Source organism: Pungitius pungitius, chromosome 15 (genome assembly GCF_949316345.1).
Source record: "Pungitius pungitius chromosome 15, fPunPun2.1, whole genome shotgun sequence".
NCBI classification, from domain to species: Eukaryota; Metazoa; Chordata; class Actinopteri; order Perciformes; family Gasterosteidae; genus Pungitius; species Pungitius pungitius.
Genome location: NC_084914.1, coordinates 5,775,527 through 5,797,902, shown reverse-complemented (window position 1 = coordinate 5,797,902; position 22,376 = coordinate 5,775,527). Strand labels below are relative to the sequence as shown.

Here is a 22,376-nt window from a genome sequence, read left to right as displayed (position 1 = left end):
ATTTTAAATGGGTAAAACAAGGAACCAAGCCATCATGACACTTACTTTATACTAATGGCGTATTCAGTGCACTCTTTGCTCCTGTGTCGAACCAGGTATGTGCCGTTGTCCCGGTCCAGAAGCTCCACCTCGGCCTGGTATCTCTCAAAAGGACCTGCAAACCTGAGCCACCAAATACACAACGTCTGCCCTTAGACTGCAATCAACCATTCTGCACGTGAGGATGAGAGGCAGTCAATACAATCAATACAATCAATGAAGAGTAAAAAAAATGATTTGTGGTTGAGCAATCTGCAGCCGTTTGTTTCCCATCGCTTACCAGAGATGTGAAGAGTAATCGACGGGTTTCGGAACCTGCCGTGGAAAACGAATTGTGGTTATTTGTGCCGTTGAAAAGCGAGACATCGATACAAGCAACTTTGCACCCAATGCATGATTATCACACTAAATGTGTCTTATTGATTACGAAAAATATGCACACTTACACATGGGCACGGCCTCACAGCGTCACTTGGGAAGAAGCCAATCTTGCTTGTTGCCAGAATTCTTCCCTGCAACAGCAGCACTGGCTTTTAATCGCATTATAATTGTCTGACAGCAAATACACTGCTCTTTCTCTCTCTTTTCCCCTCCTTTCTTCCCTTTCCCTTCCCCTCCCATGCTTGCTTTAATAAATCCTCAGCAATCAGCACACAACAAGCAGTGCATCTAATTTGCAGCGCAAGTTAATTAAGGTCCAAGCTCTGCCGGCAGTTAGATTTGTACTGCATCAAAACAAGAGCCTCGTTTAACACTAAATAATGGATCTCATTCTGGTCTTTGAATATCCAAACGGCGGGAGCTCTATCGGTTGCACAAAAGACTAACGGTTGCGTGTTTGCTAACCTGCCTCAAGCACAACACAAAGCTTCGTGTGGCATTCGTTTGTTCCTCCTACAAAGTGCGGAGAGACCTTTTTTCTCATCTACCTCGTCCCCCCATTTTTAAACAAACTTTCAAACCGTCAATGTTCAGATATATATACAATCTACAATAAGATAAGATCATTTGAGTTACCAGTTATGAGTTCGAGGTCAATTGGAAGTCCATTGAGTCCCAATCTGAGAAGACAGTAAGTGTCCAGGGCACATGGAGCTCCTCATGCAGCTTCCTGCCCTGCTTGTGCTTTCCTCCTCACTCCTCTTTATTAGAGTATGAAATGCTTTTTGGGACCGTGCAAGCCCCGGCAATAACTAGATTGTAAAGCGAACCTTTACCCATCTCCATGATTCATTCTGTGTAATAACATTTCATCAAAGGTTTTTTGAGAACCCCTCTCTATTTGTTATGCCTTTGATAAAGCGTATGATAAAGATTAAACTTATTACTGTGAAGGCATAAATAGGCAGCCGCCAAAGGATCAAATGAAATTACAGTGATTGATTGTATTGTTCTGCCAGGGGGTTGGGGGATAATTGGCTCCTGGGTAGCAGGGGATATGAATTCTCAATGTTCTGTAATTCCATCCTCTGGCGCCACAGGCGACGCTGGAGATTAAAGGTGCCCTGTGGAGGTTTCATTATAAACAAACAGGGTTTTCTTTAGATTCACGGTTTCCCACCAAAATGCATTGTGCGTGAAGACCTAAAAAACTTGTTCAGAGCACTTAAAATATTGCTTTTGTTTTTGCTCTGAGATTGGAGTCTTGTTTATTGTCCTTTGTTTACAACAAACTGCAACTACTAGAATAATTTTATAATGCCTCACACCTGTCTCACTGATATCACTGCAAAAATATATACACCTTGTCGGATAGCCTTTTTGTATTCTAATTATGCACAGGACACAAATAGGCATTATTGTTTGGGTCCTTTAATTATCCCCTCCTAGCCTAGTTGCCATGGTGACAAACAATACAGTCCCATCAGGTTTGCAGCATTGCATTCTGTTCCGCCGTTCCGTCGGCTTACAAGAAGTCTACTCTCATTCATGTCCTCGCCCTCCGCCTCGCGTCTCTGTCACAACAGAGGGAAACATGGAGCGTAGGAAATCAGGCCAAGCGCCAACTCCCAGCCGCGCCTTTGGCAAAGGCCTGCGGTTCGATTGGAGCAGTACCAACTGGAGGATGAAGCTTTAATACCACCGTAAAGCACAGTAGGAAACATTAGGGAGGCTTCCGCCCAGAACCCAGATAAATCGACCATGCTTTTCAAAAAAAGGATAAGGTCGAAACCTTGTCAACCATGAACTGACCTCATGACGGCTGCTAAATGTGCCAGTACACGAGGTCGTGCACCGACCATTAAAACATCCTCCAGAGGCTCCATTATCTGCAGTTTTATTGTCTCGGTGTGGCACTCAATTAATCAACTAAAGCGACTAATTGGTTAGATCATCTGTTGTAGGCCGTGATTCAATCTGAGGAGTGAAATAACAGACATGTAGCCTATTTTTAATGCAACTGTGCTTCTGAAGAGTTCACACAGAGCTTTGACTGATCCTTCTAGTTAACACTGACCTCACAATAATATCAAATTTATGGTTCAGCTGACAGGACACAGAACAACCACTAAATAATTTGTAATTTATTAACAATGATGGCACATTAGCGGTGACAGAGGAGAGCAGCAAGCCAGCAAGCCAACCCGGGGAGCCCTGGCGCGTTATTCTTTCATGGAGTCAACAGACGTTGAGATAAAACCAACATGAGCTGAGTGACACGCACCTGCCACCAGGAGCTGTGCACATCGGCAAACATCAGTTCAATGACGTCCCCCGCGTGAATGCCCAGTGGGGGCCCGCACTGTGGAACGGGGATGCCACTGTAGTCTCTGATCACCAACATCCTGGGTAAACCTAAAGAGACGGGGAATACAAACACATTTGTGCTCACACTTTAACGCATTTACCAGTCTTATACGAAGGAATATACAGCAGCATGATTCCTTTTAGGGTCAAAAACACCGAAACCGTCTATGACACACTGATGTTGATGATGCTATGTTGCTCAGACAATGACTAAAACGGAAAGCTCAGATATTCAAAGTATTCGGCTAGAAACAGAGAGTTAAACTTTAGGTTTAACTACAGGGACCTCTCACTCTAAAAAGAGCAAACTGTAACCTGGTCGACATGTAAAACGCTATGTATCCATTTGGCAATTGTGTGTAATCGTGTACCTTACTGTCATAGGCTCAAGTGCTTTTTTAACACACCTGATCCCCAACATGCACATAAATGTCTAAACCAGAACAATGGCACCATCCTAACAAAGCAGCAGTTTGCTCTTGCGGGGAAATGAACCACCACCTCTTTGGTTCCTGTGCACTGCAGCTCCAATCTTTCCTCGGCATAGCAGACAAACACAGCCACCAGCATCCACAGCCCCCCCCCCCCCCCCGCCAACTTAAAAGACACACCCACTTACTGTCCACGGACTCACCGGCTGGCCCCCTCAGGCACCTCTCCCTGCCAGCCATGGCTCCCCTGCAAAACCACCCCGAAGGGAACTATTGGCTGACGCTGACCTCAGATGAATTCAATATCTAACGTTCATGTTTTTTAATGAGAACAATAAGCACGGCTGTGGCTGTCTTCCTCATGAAGCCCCTTATGGAAATTGATTTAACACAAAAGGCACAGCTCAGCGGCGGAGACCGCGGCGTACAGGCTGCTGCAAGTGCTTTTGTGCCAGCTTCTCTTCCGCCGTTGTCCTCACAATGATTCCACCCACTCCAATTCAATTCATTTCAATGGAGCCTCGGGTTTAGGGATCGCGGCACGCGGTGAGAAGAGGGATTTTTGGTGCATTGGGAAAGGATTCTCACGGCATCCCATTGTTAATTTGTTATTCTCATTCAAATATATTTGTCAAAAGGAAACTCCTGTTGCTTACTTCCTCCTTGGAACCCTGCGTGTCAGCAGGAGGGCTTCATCTTACTTTCTTTATTTAGGTTTGGGGGAGTCGAGTAATAGCTTATCACAACGGTGCGATAACAGACAGGGGTTTAGCTTTAAACCTCCAAAATAACATTTTTTTTTAACCTGTCTGTGCGTCTTTTTTGAGCCACAATGAAAACATCTCAGCAGGCTCAACCAAAGTGATGAAGTGGTGAAGCCGTACTGACCTGGGTCCGGTGGTGCGGTGTTTTCCTGTGGATGAAGAGCAAACTTTTTATATAATCATATAATGTTTTACACCTTTGTTTTTGTGGTCTAACCATCTTGAAAGTTAAAGACAGCCATCAAGAGCTTAAAATAAGTTTTTCCCTTCTAATCATTATCCATATGTTGTCTACAACGCACCAGGGCATCACAGAGGGTTCACTTATTAGATGAATGCAAACTGAAGAAACTGCGAGTGAAACTTGATGTCCTTGCATTTGCAGTGAGAAGTGTTCAAGTGGGAGGGGTTGTTTAGTCCATCGGGGGTTTCAAAAGTAATCATGTGTAGTGAGATTTATAAGTGTTTTCAGTTGGTTTGGTTTATTCACCTCTTGTGAAGAGCACCAAACACCAGCTTCTAGAAACGTAGAGGATTCTAATATATATATAATCCGAGCGACATTGTAATGCGCAGCTTTGTCTTGATATATTATGACTTTATTACTATATAAATCTGAATATATATATATATATACTTCATCCGATTAAAAAGATAGGGGGACCATTATGTTTTTTTTTCAAATAATAATTCCTCACACAATCCGTCTTCAATGCACCACCTCAACATTTGGGAAGGGGTGTAGTTTGGTCCACAGATGCAGGAAATACACCTTTTTTGGATGCCACTGATTCAAAATCTCAAACTACCCCTATTTCTTACATTTAAAGACGCAGCAGGAGATCTCATGGGCCAGCTGGTATGGCTTGATAGGAGTCAATCAGAACTCCTCGCGTGTGTCGCATGAGCTCATCTACTACGTTGCGCTTCACTTGTTTTGTTTGTGTCTAAGTCAAAAGAGAAGAAGCGGTCGAGGGCTTACCTTGGGTTTCGGCTTGGCAGAGTCTGCAGCCATGTGAGAGACGGACACGGGGAGAAGAATGCAAAATGAGTGTGTGGTGGCTTCCCGACATACAACCTCAACTGTCAACCTCTGCTGGCCCTCATCACGCCCCAGAATGCATAAAGACCCCCAGTGCTTCTGCTCAGGAGGCTTGTCCAGGGCCTTTGGCTGCCTGTGTATTCATGGGGGGTAACGCACCTGGACGAATACGCCCCACACTTGGGACAAAGACGCAAAGCCTGACTTCAAAACATAATTATCGCATTATTCAAGTGTCAACTGCTAAACGTCTAGCGTCATTTGCAGTTTTTTTTGAGAGAATTAAACGTTTCGTTCAGGGGTAAATGAGGATAATTGAAGATTTGATTTTGTGCATGGCAATGTAAGAGAAGGTCAAGGATTACATCATCCAGAGGGATGAAAAAAATATGCACAACAAATGTAATAGTACGCCAGCTGCTACATAGCTTGTACAAGGTGAGCAATCTGGCGTGTGGTGCTTACGGGAAGCTCTCGAAGGGCCCCAAATTTAAAGAAATCCTCCTTTAGGGAGTGAAAATGTGCTCAGTGAATTTCAGGGCAATCTGCCTTTTAGATTTGGATATTTTGGCATATAAATCGAAATATAGGCCAGATGGTGGCGCAACAAGAGAGGTCACCAAGAAGTTAGTTTAATGTTCTCTGAGGGACATAATTATACACTATTGGTTCTCACCTGTTCTCCCACAGATTCCCAGTCGACCCAGACACTCCTTATGGGCCCCCAGCCCACATTTCTGACACAGGTAACCTTGGTTAAAGATGCCCCTTTACACAATAAAACACAAGATATATGTCATGTGTAACAGCTCCCTTATCAGAAATAACATGACATTTTGAATTTTCAGGGAGATAAGAAAAATAAAATGGCACAGGAAATGTCAGCTTTCTAAAACCATAAAACAGCACTGAAAACTGAGAGAGCTAACAATGGTTATTTAAATTGAAACCCAGTGCTAACTGAAAGTGTATTTTCTTTGGACCAGGTCAACAGCATGATGATTTTCCACCCTAAAACCGTGTGTTAAGTTGATGTTTAAGTCTTCAGGAACTCTACCAACTCTAAATCATTGTCCGAAAGAGTATTTCCATAGTGTATGAACATTACCTGAGCAAGAGGTGGCAGAAACTACAGGAAGTGATCCTTTCAAAGGTGTGCATTATGAACTGGTGGGTGTTGTGGTTGGCTTTATCTGGTCGAATATTGGATCTATAGGAAAAAAACATTGTATGGTTAAATGAATTTGAAATGAAAATAGGAGTCTCCAACCAGGACCAGCAAAGCCCTTAAGATTCATCCTCTGGAGACCATGAGTGTCAGTATACAATTGTATGGTAACCCTTCTATTTTGTTTAGATATTTCAATCTGGAACAAAGTTCAGTCAGTGTTTTTTTCTGTCACAAAACTTTCTCAATAATTTCAACCAAATAAAAAACGTATTGGTTGTGTGAAAAAAAAAAACGCCTATTTATTTCTTCACTGCAGCCCATTCCTTCCTACCTGTGGCTACAATGAAACCAATTGTATCCCCAGTTTATGTTTACTTGTAAATGAAGAGGGCTTGAATCAGCTCAGACAGATCCACCACAGAGCTGCATGTGTTTAAGGGGCAACATTCACGGCAGAAATAAGCAGCATTTCTGGAGCGTGGACAAAAGCTTTTTTTTGTTGTTGTTGCATTGAACACACCGTTGTAAGCCACAAACGCTGCCATGAGTGCTCCCATAAGTGAGTCCTTCATCAGGAGCCCACATCCTCTTCAGAGGAACAATTTTCCATTTCTGAATGGACCCCTTCTGGTGTCATTACCCAATGCACACAGGCACACATGCAGTAGACACAACCCCTGTATCTGTGCAAAAAAGAACTGTTTTAAGAAGACACAGGTGGAAAATGGTTATTTCCTTTGTCATTCGAAATAACACATTAGGTTTTTGGAAATATTATTAAGGTCCCCGTGGTCACAAGTTAGAGGAGGAGATGCACTTCAAATGCACTTTGATGTACATCCCTAAAAAACGTATTTTCTTTTGCTACAGTGCATATATCTAGTATAGTCCAGCGCACTATGAGAGGCGACAATGTATTCGGGAAGGCCATATCGGATAGTCAGCGTGCATATCAGGAATATTGTTTTCATACGCATCCAACAAAACCACAAAAGCTTTTGTTCAGTCAATCAGCGTGTAATGTCACAACATCACACACCACTGAATCAACATTACAAAGGAACGGAGACGACATGTCTGCCCAACTCCCACTGTTACAAAGTAATAAAATACAGATTCCTGCATAAATCTCTGTGCAGTTACTTATTTGCAGATCCGCGGGTCTTCGGAACAGATTTTTTTTCTACTGTGTGTGTGTGTGTTATTGCACTGTAGTCGGCAGTGTGTGTTTGAATACAGCTGAGACCTGATCAAACAGTGTACATGAAAGAGTCAATACCTCTCCTGGGCTTGGTATAACATGCATGCAAACAAAGACAACTAAATAGCATGCTCTTGCGTACAAGTGCATCTGTCTGTTTTTCTCCCGTGTTCGCGTACTCACATGGCCATTTCAAACTGTTCCAGCCACTTCTTCTTCAGTTCCCTGGTCTTAAAAAAGAGCTCAAAGCCGGCGTGGCCCTGCTGGTGAGTCACGTAAAACCCGTAGCACCACTGTGGAGGACAGGAAGAAGGCAGGATTCAAGCTGAGCGCATCTTGTCATGGCAACATATGCAGATTTGGGCTTATATCTAGCCACTGCCCCGGCTACATATGCATGAGTATCTGACATTCTACTCTTCAAAATGATGGTTGGAACAAGGTTTCAGTGAACTGTCTATCTTGTCTATCTAAGTTGTATTCATATCATATAGCACAGATACCTTTTGCAGGATGTTGAGATTTATTTTTAGGTTTAACTGTGAACATCTCATGATACATAAGAGTCATACTCTTTAAAATACTGGGTGATGCATACCGAGTTAAATGTAACTTGCGACTGTTGAAAGAAATATAATAACTTCTAAGCTGTCATTTGCAAGTATCTTGAATGTGAAAGCAATGTAAGCAACATTTACAACGCACAGTTCTGCACAAATAAGGTTAAAATCAATGTGGCAAAATGTCTCAACATTTCATGAATCCTCCAAAAACGCTGTGAGCTGATGATGATTTCTCACTTGTTCTTCTCTTCGTACTTCAACGGCTGGCCAGAGAATACCTTCTACCACTGCAGCGCTTAACACATTTCAATCAATTCCCAAACCCCTTTCGTTTTTTGCCACCATAACCTGTTTCAGCTTGTTGTGTCATTTCCAATAACAGCAGAAGTGGAAGGCTTTACCCTGGCAGTGATGGGCCAGGCCTGGAAGCTCCTGAGTGTTTCAGAGCTGTGGTGAGTGTTAAATCATTGATGACTGTGTGGGAGCTCAGTGGCACCACATTCGCACTCTGAAGTTTCATTTAGCAGAAAATGATATATAGCTACGAGCAGCCTTGGAGGACTGCACACATTCATCACCTGATATTAGCATCTCTGTCCGGTGGTGTGTGTGTCTGTGAGTGTGTGTGTGTGTGTTGAGGTGAATGTAGCTTATGTAGCTTGAACACATCTGTCTACGTCTAGGGGTACTTGTCTTTTTTTCTGCGTTTCTGTGGCTGCGTATTTAAGTGCAGCAAAATGTTGGAGGGTGGACAGTATACAAATGAATGACATATCCAAGGAAAATTAGCTTGGTTTGTGTCAATTAATATTTGTTAAACATTACTTCTTGAGAGCAAGATTGTTGATTTTTGAAACCACGAATAATGCAAAAACCTCACAAGGTCAAGACCATGATCGGGCTTTTTAAATGGCAATCACTGCCAACCACTTGTCCCACACGGACAGACATCATGGTTTGCACATTAGAGTAAACGAGAATGTTAATGGAGTCTTGGAATTCCGTCGTTTCCCTACAATTGTTGTGTAGTTTACTGATATGAGCCGAAAAATGAATCACAATTTGATGTAGATATTCAATGCACCGTAAAATGGACGAATGCTAATATGCAAGGCCACCATCCTTGTTGTCCCACGTACAGAGGTACATCGCGCTTCGCAGCCCACTGACCTTTTTACCCTCTCTGTCGGTGGTGGGGTTGTTTGTTATCTTGAAGTTGTTGAGGTCAAGTATGTCCTTCATCTCATAGTTGTCTCCTCTTCTCTTGCAAACAATGACAGCCACATCAAAAAGGAATATGTGTCTGTGAAATAAGAAGACAGAATGTTATATATTAATACATAATAACGAGGTGTTCTTTAATTTTGGTAAATGTATTCAAAAGCTGCGTTTCAGTGGAGTGACCGTCGTCAGTCGTTTAGTGGGCTCTTGTCTGATATCATCATTTCTTTTTAAGTACAAGGAAGTCGAAATAGAACAACCTGTCCTGTTTCCTCTTGTCAACACTGGAGACCATGCGCACCTCTCCGTCACCTTTCGGCCGACCGTAGCTGATTAGAGGCTGATTCTAAAAGCGAGATAAGAGATGCACATGAATATGTTAAATCAAAAATGAATTATGTATTAAAGAAATGCATTAATAAGTCAAATGCCCATAATAGATTAGTTCAAATGTGTTTCCATGTTACATATAAAGCCTTAATGTGTTCTGCACTGAAACCCACATTTTAACAAAGTCTCAGAGAGAAATAGAAAAGCTGTTTAACTTCATATTTTAATGACAGTATTAATTCCTTATTGGGATACTGCTGCTATAAACACCTCATTAAACAGGTTCGAGGCTGCAACTAACAATTATTTGTATTATTAATGAGTTTGCTGATTCTTTTCTAACTTGAATATTTTCCTTAAAATGTCTAAAAGTAGGGAAAAACGGCAATTAAAATTGCGTAGAGCATAATGTCACGTAATCAAATGCTTGTTCTTTTATAGGTCAGCGGCATTACTGATAAGGAAAGGACCAATTGAGGAGCAGGAACAAGGGAATGTCGAAACAAAAAGAAGCAAAAAGGCTTCCAGATCATTTTGTGAAAAGAGTACACTAACAGGAGCTGATAGAAAAATATTTTAATTTACCAGGTTTTCAATGGACCTCTGGTACTGGTCGATCTCCTTGAGTGTCTCATTATCCCTCTTCACCTCGTTAACAAACTGAGCCAGGTCCTGGGTCACAAACACACAACACACAATATTTTGTTCTGCGCACTGAAAGGAATTTTGAAAGTTTGTTCGTTTTGGCAAATGCACAAATCCGAATGACACTTTTTCGCTTTTCTTAAAAGATGAGAAGATCGATATCACACTCGCTTCTGACTGATCAATGAGAAGCTGGAGCCAGGACGACGCCAGCATGAAGGCTTTTCCAACCAAATTGTCGAAGCAGGTTTGGAGGAATAGTGAACCACATAAAACCCTATTTTTACAAACAGATATAACGTGTTTATTAAGTTATTTCTAATCTAAATGCTGAGCTAAGGTCAGGAAATGCTGATTTAATACAGATAAAGTATCTCAAGGTCAACTGGCTTTTGTTCTTCTGTGAGCTGAGCGTGCACGTCATGTACGTATCTATGACATTTTTTTTTTAGTCCTCCGATCAGCCGTCTATCCAGCATCGGTTACCTTTAAGGCTGGAAAAGTGAAGCACTCACCAGTGTGGAGTAAAAAAAAAAAAAAAAAAGAACCATTTACACCCACTTGAAGCAGAGAACACAGAGTCATTTAGGACTTCTTCTTTTGCCTTGTGTTAAAAGTTGATAGTTGAATGGCAGACGTACTGTTTCCACTAAATCAAAAGTATTACAGACCATTTACCATGAAGTACTGCACTTACTTTCATGGCATCAAGAGCAATCTTCAAGTTGCTCTTGTCAGCGGCATCGTGGGTGTGTTTGACTAGTTCCTGTAAGAGGGGGACAGAAAGGAAAGAAAAGGCTGTGTTCACACACCAAAGACACCCTCAAGCAAACACATTTAGCATAGTTGGGTTATTGGTTTGATTTAAAATACATTACTTTTGATCCGTTCCTTAAAGTCATTGGTATTTTAGGGGTACTTTTGGCTGAATGTTGACAGAGAAAATCCTTCAAAAAGCTGTACGTCAGAAGAGAGGTGCTTGAATGAAACATACTTACAAGTACAAGTATGAAGAACCTTTACTACTTTTTAGTATCTCTATTGTATGCCACTTTAACCTTACTGCTTACTTATGATGATGGATCGGTAATAATAATCCAATCCAAAATGATGTCTTGTGGCGAAACACTTGTGTTGTTTTGGTTTGGTTTTTCTAGCTTTACATTCAAGTAAAGCATCTGAATACTTTTTAATTAACGCATTGCTGTTGTTGATGGGACCGTAACTTGCACACAGGCGCTGTGAAACCTCCTGTGGACGACTTTGGTCTTATTACTGTCAAAACAGCAGTTAAACTGTTGAGAAGACGATGAAAACAACTTAGAGTAGTCCAGAGTGAGACATTTCCTCTGCAAACATAATTACACAACGTAATGCTGTGGCAGTTTATTTTTCCTACCTGGGGCACCAGTTCTACCGTTTTACATTATTTTATTACCGGAGTCGTGCTTGATTCTACATAGCTGTTAATAAAATGCCGCCAACACTGTAGCAGAAAATGATATCATCAAGACTTAAGCAATTTACATCAATATTTATATTAAACATATGAGATCTAATATTAAAGTTGGGTGAAATCCCTTTAGGCCTTTATCCTTTATCATCTCTCTGATTACATTACAAAGTGGTAAGATGAATTATTCCTCTAGAGTGCTACAGTGAGGGTTGCTTGTTTTGCAGCATCCACTCTCGCTTTATTTCTCCCTTTCTTCTTCCCTTTCTATCTTTTTACCCACATGTCTCTGCTGACCATTTAGCCACAGAGGCCTTTAAACCCCCCCCCCCCCCCCCTCGCCCTGCCAGCTATGGTCTGACTTCTGACTAACCGGAGGAGACGGTGTAACGCCAGTCATCAGTAGGTAGTGACATTGGGGGAAGCGAGAGCACGACCACACCGCAAGATTGGAGATGTGAGTCATGCTCCGTCAAAAAGTCATGTCATGAACGGGTACACGGATTTCACTATCACTGTGTTTGATGAGAATTGTGTAAGCTCAGGTGTATTGGGACACATTGAAAGTATTCTAATGTATGTATTCACTGAGACATCGCATGAGAAAAATATCTGCAACTGATGAAGTCAAGTTTAGTTTTGCATTGACAATCCGCTGAGCCGCTGGGAACAAGGCAAAGTTGTGGAGAATGCCGCCCTCAAGTGGCCTCTTCTCTACAGAACCAATTAATGAAGTGAGATCGTTTTGCAAAGCACTCCCGGAGGTGAATCTCTGAGAAGTAAACCTAAAGATCTTTTTGGAGAAAAAGGTTTTTAAAAATAGCATTACAGTTTGAATGATTTTGGTAAAAGGTACAATTGGGGAAAGTGACGTACTCTTATTATTTTTAACACTGTGACAATTATCCTTTTTACAATTATTCGTGTTCCAGAGGTTGTTACTGTTAAATATGACGACAGCTGTTCACAGCGTCGTTAATAGAGGTTTGATGAATTTGAACAGTTGTTGAGATGTTGATTACAAATGGCCATTAAAGTTCACCGGACCAATAGCTATGATCTACTGTGCATTCCTGAAAACACATTCCTGAAAACACATTGGAAGGACACCACAATGTTTTTTGACCTCTTATTTGACCCGCTGTCTGCAGGGTGCTCGTTATTAGGACATTCTTTTGCCGTCTTGCTCATAGTGTGAATTAAAATGATCACCTGCCGTGCTTGCTGCTACCTGCTTCATATTCTGTTATAACAGAATTCACATTCGTCCGATGTGCTGCACACACTTACAAAATCAAAAGTTGAAAAATAAACTTCAGCACTTAGATGTGTGGATAAAAAGAAAATCGTAGGCGATCATTTTATGGCACACTGTTATAGTGTACGTTCACGTCTCTGAAATAAACGTGTTTCCTTTGAACCCCCGAGCAGACTCTCAGAAAGTCTTCCGTTGCACTAGTGGAGGAGACCTCCCTACCTGAAGAAGCAGGTGGTACTTGAGGACTCTCTGCATCGGGACAACCAGCAGGTCCCTCAGAGTAAACTTGCCATTGTTGGCTCTCTTTGAGCACTCCTGCAAAAAAACACCCCGACACACATGCATGAGCATCACAACAGCACGAGCATCTGTGTGACAGGTGTTATTCAGGTGTTACTGGGGCGGGTTAACCAAGAGTCAAAACAGTGTTGATAAATCAATTGGACGTGTGAAATATTTTTGTATCCAGTTTTCTTAAGTACAAACCAAGCTTAGCTACCCCTGCATTTACTTTTATTCAAAATATATCACATAAAATCACTTATTTTAATTCAAACATGTAATTCATTGTACATGTAGATCCCGTGTGATCACGTGCGTCATTCAGGTGTCTCACCTCAAGCTTTAGACGGACATCCTCTTTCTCTTTGCAGATGAGGTCTAGCACAGCGATGGCTATCTCCACCTGACTGCAGTATATCCCATAGATGAGCAGTCTGTAAAGCAGAAGAAAGACAGGGACTGTCTCGTTGAGGGGTGGGGATTAGGAGATGAGTCCAGCCAGTGTGAGTCAGTGATACTGTGCTCGCTCAGAATTAGAAAGTGTAACTCATAATGCGTTGCGATGGTGTTACTCGTGACGAAGATATTATCAATGGATTCCCTGATAAAGAAACTGTTTGAGACAGTTGTCTGGATTGCATCCTAATGTGATTGAGAAGAGAATTATCCTTCATTGAATGTGATTCATTTTATAGTAATTTCAGTTTAACCCTGAAAACACACACAGAGCAACTGTATTGTAGACAAAATATTCCAATTTTTTTGACAGTAAATTGTGAGAGGAAAGGATATAGTGAATGTTTACTGAGACCGAACTCTGCGGATGTAACTTGCATAGTATCCTTTTGGTGGATATACCTCTCTTTGTAGCTGATGAAAATCTGGTAGAGATTTAAGGCATTTTTGTATAAGATGGAGTCCTGCACGTCACCCATCAGGCTCTTGTGAACTTTAACCAGGTCCTGAATTTTAAAAAAAACATTGGTAACTGGATATGAGCATTTTATTTCCATTTCATGTGAAAATAAAGGAAATTGTAGGACTTACTGGAATGTTGACAAAAACTTTGTTAATTTCAGCCGCAGAGAAGAAATTCCTGAGAGGGTTCAGGAAATACTGTAAACAGAAACAACACCCGAATTAAACGTCCTGGCACCTCTGCTCAGGTTCTCACACGCAGAGTGTTTAACTGGTACTGGTGAGTTATTTGGAAATGCAGTGATACAAATAAGAACAGCTGTGGTGCACAGATACAGAAACAAATAGCACACATCTCTTTAGATAGTCAGATAAAATCTCCATAGCAGAGCAAGAAATAGGGACATAGAAATAGGGACCAGAAATGCACCTTTTTAAATGACATTTTTCATGTGACAACATATGATCTCAGTGTTCAGAACCGTAGGATGTTAATAAACCTTCTCGATGGACTCTAGGGTCTCTGTGTATTTCTCCTCCGTCTGTTTGATCTCTGTGAGGCAGCAGCTCCGGACGTCCACCTCGGCCTGCTTCTAGGAAGACGCACACCTTAGAAAATGTTTCCAAAACACACTCGCTATCTTTCCTTTTTCTCATCTGCTGACACTGCAGAGTATTTGAAATGAAATGAAAGATCATTCACATTTACATCCCCAAAAGTTGGAAACTCTGAAAATTACTCATCATTTATAGAGGACTTATTTTTAAAGAAGCATGCGTAGACTTCCTCCTGCATGCATGAAGCACAGTGATAAGGTGCAGAAGGAAGCTGACGAATAGATGACGGCTAACATTATTCTGAGATCACTGCTGTTCCTCCTCTGCAGGACCAGGCGGCATCAATACACAGTGACTGGGTCTGTCCCACATGTTAAATCCATAACCCACAAAGATTAACTGTGATATATGATGATTAAAAGTAAATGTGTAGTGTTGTCGTAAAAAAAATGATGTAATCCCCTTTTAATTGTCAGTTATGACTTACTGTGGTGTGTGTGGAGTTGTTTGTCATATTTTGGCGATTATAATTTTGAATAGAGGACTTTTGCTTGTGACCATTTTTACATTAATGTAGTGATACTTTGATACTGAAGTTAAGGTGCAACATTTGAGCAATTTGGATAGTATGGGTTGTAGTCCACCCATGTGTGTGTGTGTGTGTTACTGCTGTACCACGAGGGGATGCTGCTCATTCCTCATGAGGTCTTCATAGATCTCTCCGCCTGCATAGTCTTCTTCCACCCCGTAGACCGCTGCATACAAGTCATCCTCGTCATCGTTGGCCTTCTCGCTATCGCGCACACGCACATCAACAACTTATTACATTGTGAAAAGCCAGCGGACAACCATTTTTTGTAACATATATTCATTAACTTATCATAATCACTGGATGTATTTGATAATGAGAGGCAATGTAACGTGAAAATAATGCAAATATTCTACCGATTTGACTCATATTTGATTGCCCCATTCGTCTCTATCTGTCAATCAAATGTGATTGATGAGGGTGGTATGCAAGACGTCAGCTGAATCATGCAGTATCACTCATTCGTTCCCTCCAGACGGTGCAAGGCCTTTTACCAAAATGTGTGTGTGTGTGTGTGTGTGTCCAGACCCCCGGAGAGCATGAATAATGAGCAGAGCTGGTTCCCTACAGAGCTAAATAGTCACATACTATCAACACCAGTAATGATCCCGCAGAGAGGAGCCTCATACATACTCAATCAAGTCTTCCAGATTATGGTAAATGTCCTCGTCTTTGAGGCTTTCCTCCGTTGGAAACGGCCTGGAAATGACAGCAAAGTGTGATGTTTAGTGTTCAACGGATGAAACACAATGAAGAAAACCAATGAGTCGCTTTGGGCAGGAAACGTTTGATGTCTTAGAGACATTTTCAAATATCCAGAAGAGTCAAATGGCTTTGGTTCAGCGAAAACAGGCACAAATTGGTCCAAAAAATCCAACTTCTTTTGAGATAGAGATCTCTCACTCATTCTCACGTTCATAAGAGAATGAAAGATGCCTTTTTTAATACTTAGAATGTTAAACTTCTAGATAACAAAATGCAATCTATAAAGCCACACGCTGATGAATAACATCCTCATTTATTCATTTCCTGCATCTCAGGGGATACTCATTAAAAATACATATATAATTTAAAAAACCTTTAGCATATCAGGGCCTGATATGATTTGTCAAGTGATTGTTTGTTTGTACAATTTTCGGTATTGGGTAACTTACTTGATTTCTCTTTGCTGTGCAATTGCTGTGTAGGAGAGCTTGGATAGTGTGTCCACAACCTGGTAAGAAAAGGTACAATAAGGCTTGGGTAGCAAGGATCTCCCTCAAAATGCTGTTGTTATGTAACAGTGTTTGTAATGCATATATGTAATAGAATAAAATATTTTTAACCACATGTTTCTGAAGTACATTTTAGTAGAGCTAATATGTGAACAATCCTATTTTTTAGGATTTTTTATTATTGCTTAGTATTTTATTTATATTAGCTATATTATTTGACTGATTTACATTTGTATCATTATTATTATGGTTATATCATTATCATGCCAATCAATATGATTGAAATGAGATGGAGAGCAGATGGAGAGGCAGCTAATTGGCAATATGAAAAAGTATCCAAAACACAACTTCATTAATAGTACAATTTTAAGTTAAATATATAAATTATTTAAAATGATGGCCGAATAGGCGTAATCATTTCTTTACTCGGCCCCCGGAGAAGTTTCGAGTAAGCAAATGACACTTTGAATGAAAGTGGTTAGCTATAACATCCTGTAGTTCATCTCTTCTTTCTGTTTGAATGAGTAATGTGGCTTTTGTTCAAGTCAGGTGTCGTTGTGTCTTGAAAGACTCTTGTTTGTAGTGTGAGACCAGGTGTAAACTCAATAAGCAAAATCCCCCCTGCATCTGCTGTAGTTTCTCAAGATGGTAACGAAAACCAAACATGTTATTTAAACTGAGTTAGTGTGATTTATCTGAAACGCTGTGTTATGTACTGTTATGGAGCCAAAGGGTCTCAGTCATTCAGTCGATTGAAGAAAGATTACACTATCGATTTGATTTCATTGGCTTTTTTGCAAAAGGAAGGACCTTTGCTAGTCTTAAAAACTACTGTTTGATGATAGCTAAAAGTGTGGCCTGCTTACAAAGTGCACCGTAAACCCCCTCAGCACCATAAAAGAAATTAATGGAACCATGTCGTTAATTAAATCTTATCTTATATCTAAACGATGCAAGTAATCACACATATTAACATTGAACTATAGGTTGTGTCCTGTTTGTTAAATCTGTACAAAAACTGGGATCTTGAGTGTATTTGGGATTTTGTTACTTTCAGACAGCCCGTCTTTTGTTTTCCAGTCTTTAATCTCTGCAGCATATTTCTATTTATATGTACAGACATGAGAGTAGTGTCGCTCTTTTCATCTTACACAATCATGTTATGTTGAGGAAACACAGCGTGGCGGTATGGGGCAAAGGACGGGGGGGGGGGGGGGGGGCGTAGTAGTAACCTCAGCAGAGGAATGAATGTAGGTTAAAGAGCTCTCATTGGATATTCAGTGGACTAATGCTCGGTCTACGGGGCAGAGTTGGCGCACTTCAATCCGGGTGGATTAGACTGGCTGAGGTCTGAGATGTTCTCTTTTGGATGTTTTTCGGAATAAATAGGGAAGAGATTGAGGATTTCTTCTTCGCCCGTACAACCCTCCCTGGAGCCAATCCAACCCGACCCAGTCGGCGGACCTACAGACGCCCATCTTTTTTTACTAAAAACAAGTTATCCTGCGACGCACAATCTACCCCCTCCGGAAGCTTGTTTGTTGGATGGGAAACTCTTGAACATGACTGAGATTATGCAGCCGCAGCTTGTATGTACTGCACATATTTGCAGGCAGCGCCTCCCATGCGGGATTACCAGCCGCCAGATTAACTGGAAGCTTCTGTAGAGCACAACACAATGTTCTAACATACTTAACACGTGGAGTTCTAAATAATGCACCAGCAATAATGTGTAATTTATCTGCACTGTCAAATAATTACATTTATGAGAAGAAAATATTGTTTATAAGAGGTTGTACTTTATCCAGATGTTATTTTGTAATGATGATTGCTCTTTGTGTTCTCTATTTTAGATGTAATTAATAAAGAGTATCAATATAGATAATGTTTATCAAATGTACTAAACAAAACAATGTTCAGTACAGATTGGTGAAAAACAAAAAACATTCATACTACATTTCCCTATTGATAACACACAGGTGCTCAGGCAACTCATACAGCTCCGAGGCAAAATGATGCACTGAACCAAGGAAATGAGGGAATAAGGGAATAAGGCTGGTTCAGAGTGAGGCTGCTTTCTTCGGTTAAATCAGGCTCCTTTGCTGCCAAAGAGGAGAGAGGAGAGAACTACAAACCCACTGACCTGGTAACAGTGTTTTCACTCACTGCAACCAGCTCACACAATAATGTAGCAATAAAGCAAAGTCAACCGATCCCTTCAGAAGTGGAGAAAATGCAAAAGCATGTGTTGAAGCTTACATACATTGACATGTCATGCATACATGGAAATAAAAACACGTTCAAACCTGTTGAATTATTCGAGGCAAAGTATTAAAAAATGTCAAATGTAGAAAAACTGTAAAATGATCTATTCAAAGACACCTAATGTGCCCACTTCCCTGTAGAAATGCTGGTCTGTATCCGAGAGAATGAAACACTTTCACAAATCATTGTGGACTCGAGAAGAGTCGAGCTAGAGGAGGGAAAGAGAAAAGAAACAGAGAAAATGTGCATTGTTGGAGAAAAGCATAACATGGAAGAGGATGCTACCTTCACAAAGTCTCGAACATCAAAGAGGTCGAAGGCTTCAAATAGGTCATGTTTCTTCATCCCAAACACATTGCAGCAACAAGTCAGGAATGTACGGATGTTCTTCAAGCACAGGAACTGCAAGGGGCAAACATTGACACATCGTTTAGCATAATTTGTCTCTATATAGCATTTACACAAATATGTGCTTCTTTCTATTTGCTGGAATAATGTTACTGGAGTTTTTTGTCATTTAAAAGAAGTCTTTTTAACCTTGTTAAACTGACTCATGCTATACAATGCAGAGAAATTGAAGTTGCCTGTATAAAAGTGAAGGTGAGCAACACACAGCAAACTGAAAGTGAAAACCTACAGTTTCACAATACAAAAATGAAACCGCGAAACATGCTTCTACTTCCTGTTATGAGGTGTGGTTCCTGTGGAACTAGTGGAGTGAAAAAACAATCCTAAAGATAATTTGGGGTTTGGGGTTTTCAGGCGTGAGCCGGTGAACATCGATTCACTCAAATGGTGGTGAAAATAAAGCAAAGCATTCAAACAGTAAACATCGTTCTCTGCACATTACTAAGAGATGACTAAACCAGGGCCGGAGTTGATTCTCGAGACCAGATAGGCTCCTTTTTATCACAGCAGCTCATCGTGGAGACGCCTGTAATCACCACAGTGCCCCCCCCCCCCCCCCCCCGGGGCCATGTTGGTCTGCAGAGGAAGTGCATGAACATGATGGTTTTGCACAACTCACGAACACATAGTTATACTTTCTACTTTGAGAATAATCCCTGTACCCTTCACAGAAATCACACACACACACACACACACACACACAAAGTGCAGTTCTTCCTGGGCAGGGTAGGTTTATAGGTTGAGAATGGGTTAATAGTTTTTTAGTTGGACTTGATCCTGTTGATTTGATATTGCACTAACAAGCCATTATATGGTATTTCATGACATTATTCATTAGCTCGCACTCATTTATATTAAATGGCATTGATTTGATTTGTCTGATCATTTTCACCACCAAAGAATGAATGCCAAAAATAAAGATGACTTTGAGATACAAATTGGAATTTATATATAGGATTTACACTGTCACACGCCATGTTCCTCATTTGCACCAAACTCACATAAATAGCACTTCTGGGCACGATTTCACCCTCAAGTCCATTACCTTCACGGCCTTGTTTTCTTTTGCAGGTTTGTGGGTCAGCAGGGCCCAATGAAAAAGGCCATTTAAAATGTGGAGCACAGTGACACACATGCCTTCCTCGGACACATTCAGACGGCCTACAGCTGCAGGCTTTGGCTTTTCACTCTATTGTGCCCGGGTTTTGCTAAGAGTCGATTTGAAGTGCACTGACGGAGCACGTACACAGCAATGCAGTTCATAAGCACGACCAGCACCCTGCTCGGGAACTAGCTTTTCTTAATTACAGGAGCAAAGATTTAATCGGATGTCTCCATTTATTTATGGCAGTTTGTGAACCTTTTTTCAAATCTAAAACGTTTAGGTTTGTGTGGTTCATATGATGCGCTTGTTGAGCAATGGGCCTTTTGACCTTACTCAGGTCAGGCATCGTGTTGTATGTTTAAAGTGACTATAATGTCTTATGCATCATCCTTTTAAGACGACCTGATGATGATCGAATCACCCGCAATATGGTCCGAAAGTCGTCTAAAGGCGGTGCACATATGCGTTTAAGTCGAGGTTAAGGGAAACATTCCTACAAACACATTTATATCCAACTGAGAAGTTGCACACATAGTAAAAGTTAAAAAGCAAACAGTAAACGTTTCCTCACAAATGGGTGGATCAAAGCCAGGATTGTATCAGGCCTCTTCAGTGACACAAGAAGGAATTATGATCATCCCGTGTGGGTTTCACAGGCTGGGGGGAAAAAGTGCACTGCTTTCATGTATTCAAATGAATGTGAAATATAAAAAAAAGCCCTATCATCTAAAGGGGTAGATGTTGAGTCGCTTTGGACTGGACAAAAAGTAGATGAAGACGGGTCCAAATGTCACTTTGCTTTACGCTGAACATCCTCACCATTGGGATGTAACCCAAAGGGAACCCTCACCTCACCTATCACATTTAACTAGAAAAAGTCCTCTTTACGCAAACCTCTGCTGGAGTTTTTTTATTTTTTTATTTTTAAATAACTTAAAATGAACATCTAACCATCACTCCGAAACATTCATTTGGATTCGTCTGCACACGTTACGGCAAGAAGCGAGAGTCCGATTGGTCTACCTGTGACATCTGCGGCCTCAGGTTGATCTCCTTCAGGTCGATGGTGTGAGGTCTCAGGTTGTTGAGCAGCTGGCAGAGCAGCACCCCGTCCCGCAGGGTTTGCGCCAGATCGAACACCTGCGCCGCGTCGGCGGTCACCCGGTGGTTGGCGGGCAGCACTTTGCAGCTGATCAGCCACATCGTACACTGCCTCCAGTACTCCATGTTCTCGGCGAGACCGCGCGAAAAGACTTTGTCGCGCTTTTGAGGCTGCGCGCGGCACGGTGGCTGCGCCTTAGCGCCGTCGGGGCGTCTCTCCAAACTCCAGCATCGCCTCTGGGGGACGCGCGGGGCTGCGGCGACTTAAGGGAGAGCTTCATGCGGTGGGCTGCTGCTTCTGCTGCTGCTGCTGCTGCTGCTGTGAAGAAGGAGAAGAAGAAAAACAACTGTGTGAACTTCCCGCTTCCTTGTCATGTGAGGTGGTCGTAAAACAAATGTATTTCCCGTACTTCCGAAATGAGGCGTCGTTGAAACGAGCCAGCGTTCTTTGTTGAACTTTGACTTCCACCTTTGATTCGTATGCAAATGGGAAACTAGTTTGGTTAAAATGCCCATTTCTTGATACAATTTATAATTTATCCGGATTATACAAAGCTGCAATTCTAACATTTCACATTGATGTATTAGGGTTTCATTGGCTTAAAACTATGGTCATTTAACTGTCAGTTTATCTCTAGATCATCGTTTCAATTATTTCTGAATGATTGTTGAAACTGAAAAAGTATATTTATAGAAATAATACAAGCTCAAATCATCAAATCCAGGCGATTTGCTTGATAAATGGCTTGCTCGAGGAGTTCAATGTTCTGGTCAACTAAAAGACTCCAGATATCTGCAGTTGTCTTGTTACTCACACCATGATTTCGATAGGAAGAATCAAGGGATCTAACAGTGCGGGAGGGGGGGGGGGCATCCTCTTTGCATGGGATTTAATATAGATCGCTGTCATTAAGCCCATGGCATAAACACAGGAAGGAAGCTGGAAGATCACTTTTTTTTTTAAACTGGGTGACGAAGCCAGATGTTTCCTCAGACAATGAGCTGTCTCATAAACGTATAGCCTACTTGTATAAAATCAAGCTGAGGAAAAAAAGTGCTCTTTTCGTTGC

General features: G+C 41.3%; 1 protein-coding gene across 2 annotated transcripts in view; it reads right to left on the bottom strand.

The window, feature by feature from the left end:
- The window catches only part of LOC119209593 (guanine nucleotide exchange factor VAV3-like), a 32,133-nt gene extending 10,079 nt beyond the window's left edge, over nucleotides 1-22,054 (bottom strand). The window contains exons 1-23 of one of the 2 annotated variants that reach the window (XM_062557766.1): nucleotides 21,229-22,054; nucleotides 18,978-19,094; nucleotides 16,368-16,426; nucleotides 15,847-15,912; nucleotides 15,300-15,417; nucleotides 14,567-14,659; nucleotides 14,196-14,264; nucleotides 14,007-14,110; nucleotides 13,483-13,582; nucleotides 13,086-13,181; nucleotides 10,853-10,921; nucleotides 10,096-10,182; nucleotides 9,441-9,526; nucleotides 9,130-9,262; nucleotides 7,580-7,689; nucleotides 6,133-6,234; nucleotides 5,701-5,792; nucleotides 4,965-4,987; nucleotides 4,107-4,131; nucleotides 2,705-2,835; nucleotides 486-551; nucleotides 320-354; nucleotides 46-162 (exon numbers count right to left, since the gene is read on the bottom strand). In XM_062557766.1, coding sequence (XP_062413750.1) covers nucleotides 46-162; nucleotides 320-354; nucleotides 486-551; nucleotides 2,705-2,835; nucleotides 4,107-4,131; nucleotides 4,965-4,987; nucleotides 5,701-5,792; nucleotides 6,133-6,234; nucleotides 7,580-7,689; nucleotides 9,130-9,262; nucleotides 9,441-9,526; nucleotides 10,096-10,182; nucleotides 10,853-10,921; nucleotides 13,086-13,181; nucleotides 13,483-13,582; nucleotides 14,007-14,110; nucleotides 14,196-14,264; nucleotides 14,567-14,659; nucleotides 15,300-15,417; nucleotides 15,847-15,912; nucleotides 16,368-16,426; nucleotides 18,978-19,094; nucleotides 21,229-21,432 — 2,102 coding nt within the window. In that variant the 5' untranslated portion in view covers nucleotides 21,433-22,054. The remainder of the gene's footprint in view (nucleotides 1-45; nucleotides 163-319; nucleotides 355-485; nucleotides 552-2,704; nucleotides 2,836-4,106; nucleotides 4,132-4,964; nucleotides 4,988-5,700; nucleotides 5,793-6,132; nucleotides 6,235-7,579; nucleotides 7,690-9,129; nucleotides 9,263-9,440; nucleotides 9,527-10,095; nucleotides 10,183-10,852; nucleotides 10,922-13,085; nucleotides 13,182-13,482; nucleotides 13,583-14,006; nucleotides 14,111-14,195; nucleotides 14,265-14,566; nucleotides 14,660-15,299; nucleotides 15,418-15,846; nucleotides 15,913-16,367; nucleotides 16,427-18,977; nucleotides 19,095-21,228) is intronic. The other variant, XM_062557767.1, reaches the window with a different exon arrangement.
- Nucleotides 22,055-22,376: the final 322 nt, after the last annotated feature.